The sequence below is a fragment of the Nannospalax galili genome, unplaced genomic scaffold, assembly GCF_000622305.1.
Source record: "Nannospalax galili isolate Female #2095 unplaced genomic scaffold, S.galili_v1.0 scaffold1639, whole genome shotgun sequence".
Lineage (NCBI taxonomy): Eukaryota > Metazoa > Chordata > Mammalia > Rodentia > Spalacidae > Nannospalax > Nannospalax galili.
In genome coordinates, this window is record NW_008343206.1 from 908541 (window position 1) to 912387 (window position 3847).

Sequence of the window (3847 nt, forward strand, 5' to 3'; positions counted from 1 at the left end):
CCTCCTCCTCCTCCTGCTCCTCCTGCTCCTCCTGCTCCTCCTGCTTCTCCTTCTCCCTCTGGCTGGTGGCTGAGGGCTGCCTTCCCCATCTGGAAGCCATTCTTCAACTCTCTTCCCAGCTGAGGCTGTGAGCCAGCATAGAACCAGCCCTTTCCAGAAAACCATTTCATCTCTCTCCATTTGTTTCTCAGAAGAGAAAGCCACCCTCTCCCTCAGTGACAGTCTTGGGCCAGGGTCCATCCAGACTTCCCGAGGCCTTCACAGTGCAGAGAGGTTGGTGGATGGGATCAGACCTAATTCACTTGGACCATTTGCTCTCTACGCATTCTAAGTGGAAATAAATAAATAAATAAATAATAAACTCATAAACAACTTGTCTCCACTTCCTTGGGCTGCTGCAGCCCTGCTAGCTCTTTGATTTCCTGTGTTGAGAGGCTGTAGAAGGCAGAGCGGGAAGGAGCAGGAGGGGCAGTGGGGCATAGTCATGAGGGGGATATTTCCACTTGCCAGGGCCTTTCACATGTGCTCAGACACACAGACACGCCAGATACAACACATAGGTAGTCACAGGGCCAAGCAGGGCAGGCAAAGGGGTTTGGCCCAGAAGCATGCACACAGCCAGGCACAGGCATGCTTCTGTGACCAGCGGGACTCCCCGTGACCCCGTGGTGGCCCAGCTGGGCTTACTGTTCATGATGGGTCAGAGGGTGCTGGGGTGCAGGAACCCACACTGAGCCTGGAGTGACCTTAGAACCACAGCTCTGGACAGGCATCTGGTTGTTCCTCCAACAGCCGGTTCCTATTAGCCTGAGCCACATAACAGTCATCCGGGTCTTGGAGTCTGGCTGTGGATTTGGAATTGAGGCCTTGAGAGGCCTGGGTAGACCCATGTTCTACCCAAGACTCTCTCTCTGGACAGAGGAGATGAGAGAGAGAGAGAGAGAGAGAGAGAGAGAGAGAGAGAGAGAGGCAGAGACAGGGAGAGGGACAGAAACAGGGAGAGAGAGACAGAGAGAGACAGAGACAGAGACAGACAGAGACAGAGAGACAGAGAGGGAGAGAGAGAGGGAGAGAGAGAGAGGGAGAGAGACAGAGAGGGGGAGGGAGAGAGAGAGAGAGAGAGATGAAATGGCAATTTCTAGTGCTCCTGGGACCACATAAAACGGGGTGCCACACAGGACACAGGAGGAAGGGCATGCTGGGAAGTCCAGAAAGGTGTGTCATGGTCTGGGCAGGTACAGCAAGTCCTTGGCCCACCTGCCTTTTGCCTAGTGAGTTACACCCTCCAGCCTGGCTCTATGCCGCCCTCTGGTGTCTGATGCTGCACTCTGGCCCAGGCCTTTCATGCTGTCTTCTGTAAATATCTATCTCCACCCTACCATACACACATCTAGCAAGGCACACATCCTCTGTAGCCAGTCGCCTCTTCACTGGGGCCTCCCTCTGGGCCCCAAAGCCACACTATCCCTGCTCAGTACCTACTCAGGCCCAGCCTTATCCCTGCCCTGCCCCTGTGTCCGCAGAGCAAGAATCCTGGTGAGACTGGAGCTATCAGATCCTGCTCTGCCCCGCCACCCAGGCTCACCCAGGCCTGGCTGGTCCCCGCGGCAACTCTAGGAGGCGACTCTGTCCTTGGAGACCAAGGGTCATTTGGTAGCATGTGCTGAACATGGAGGCTGGGCTGAGGGGCCTGTGATTCTGGGGAGCTCCTGAAAGCCCAATTGGGTTATCCAGGAAGCAAAGCCCCAGGTAAGGGTCCCTTGGTCCCCCAAACACTCACAGGCAAGGGTAAGGAGGCCCTCATGCAAGGGAAGAAGGGTGGAGGTGGGGAAAGGGACCTCATGGCTGGAATGGAGGGGCAGGTAAGGGGGCATCAGGGAGTAGCCACCCCAGATGACGGGGAAGGCCTGGGCCAAGCAGGAACAGGGTGACCACGAGGAGGAGGAGCTGGCAGGTGGAGTCTGGATTGACCACTGAGGCTGTGAAGGCCCAGAGGGGCACCCGCGTGGAGAGAGAGATGTAGCAGCAATAAAGGCTTCTGTGGGGTTGGAGACCAGGGCAGTGAGACCCCTCACATGACTGGAAGGACCGTGTGAGGAGAAAGCTGGGCTACTGTACTGTTACAGAGACCTTCCTGTCCCTGGCTGGTCTCCAAACAGGAAGTGTAATTCTTCCAACTCTACCCCTACAGCCTGCTAGGTATCATAACTGGACCTGCCAGGAGATGGAGATGGTCCCAGGGCTTTGGGGGACCCAGCACTGTGTTCCAGGGGCCCTGCAGAACCATTGTTGGATGTGGGGAAGACGGGGTGAAGGAGAGCCCCATGGAGAGTCCTAACTAACCCAGGTAGAGGGTCCTGACCAACCAAGTATTGGGTCCTGACTGGCGAAGTGTCTTACTGGCCATTATCTCTTGGCCTCTGTTTCTATCCGGATTCTGCTGGCATCAGAGATCTCCTTGGGCTTACCCTCTGCAGCTCTTGTCCCTGTCTGGGGACTGGGGTTATCTGGCAGCACAGTGAACTCACCATGGCCATGAGGCCCTGGGCCTCCCTCACAGTGGCTGTGGTAGTCAGTGCAGCACCCAGGCTCAGCAGGCCTGCCAGGCTGATGCCCACATAGAAAGCTGTAGGAAGAGCGAGACAGAGGGGGAGGGCTCTCACGTGGACGTTGGGCCTGAAATCCACTTTGGGGGTCACGAGGCTGGGATTGGGCCTCTGGAGAAGGCTCAAAAGGCACATATCTCTGACCCAGTGGGGAGGGGCCTCCCGATGCCCAACGGCCTCTTTCCTCCCACGACCGGAAATGAAGGGGGAGGGGGAGAGAAGCAGGGCGGGGGTTGGGCGGGGGCTCCTTCCCCCATTTCTCCTGCTCTCCCTGCCTCAGAGACTATCTTGAAGTCACATCCCTACACTCTAATGACAGGTGGCAGTGGGGCTGTGACCTTATCAGCCCAGGCCCAGGCCCCAGGCTTCCTGCCTGAGGAGGCTCAGAGCCTTGGGAGGCAGGGAACCTCAGGGCTAGTAGGGCTGCCAATTACCCACTCAGGGGCCCGAGTGTCTCCCACCCTTGCTCACTGGGCACCCACACTCCTGGACCCTTTGCATTCCCACTAGGGACACCCCTTCCCTCCACTGAAGCTTTTCTCGCTCTCCAAGGAGTGGAATGTCCAGCAGTCACCCTCTTTCCTCTGAATATGGTATTCAATCCCACCGTCCTCTCTCTGAGCCCAGCCCCAGGTGGTCTGACTCCTGACTGCATGGATGTCAAGGCTACCTAACACCACTTGAACACTCCTGTGGGGCAGGAGAACCAGGAGTGTCAGCTCTCACCCACCCCCATACATCCCTCTGTCCAGTGCAGCCAAGACACTGGGGCCTCCGTCACCTCTGACTCCTGCCCAAGCCAGCTCCTCCTCCGTTCCAGGTGGCTTGGGCCCAGAGCCCCCCAACCCCACTTCCACTGTACAAGCCCTTCCTCGTCTTACTCACCCCAGTGGTGCATGGTCTCATAGGGGTTCCTCTCCAAGGATACTTGGCCAATGACAGCAAAGTGGTCCCCAAATTGAGTGTGAACGACCATGGCGGCCACAGAGAGGCCCAGCAGCTGAGTGTGAGAGGTGGGCTCATCGTCAGAGCTGGGCACAGCGGCAGAGCCCCTCCCCACCAACAGAGTACTGGGCTTCTGGAGGCTTCCAGCCCAGCTCCTTCCAGAGTCCCGGGCTCATAGGAGACAGGCCAGCTTCCAGAGTTCCACAAGTGTCTGTGTGTCTGTGTGTGTGTCTGTGTGTGTGTGTGTGTCTGTGTGTCTCTGTGTGTGTGTCTCTGTGTGTGTGTGTCTGTGTGTC

At 57.3% G+C, this 3847-nt stretch overlaps 1 protein-coding gene across 1 annotated transcript in view; it reads right to left on the reverse strand.

Moving 5' to 3' along the window:
• Nucleotides 1–3847, reverse strand: part of Tspan32 (tetraspanin 32) — a 35846-nt gene that overhangs the window by 29923 nt on the left and 2076 nt on the right. Inside the window, exons 2-3 of the mRNA XM_008839201.3 lie at nucleotides 3492–3606; nucleotides 2529–2626 (exon numbers count right to left, since the gene is read on the reverse strand). Coding sequence (XP_008837423.1) covers nucleotides 2529–2626; nucleotides 3492–3606 — 213 coding nt within the window. The remainder of the gene's footprint in view (nucleotides 1–2528; nucleotides 2627–3491; nucleotides 3607–3847) is intronic.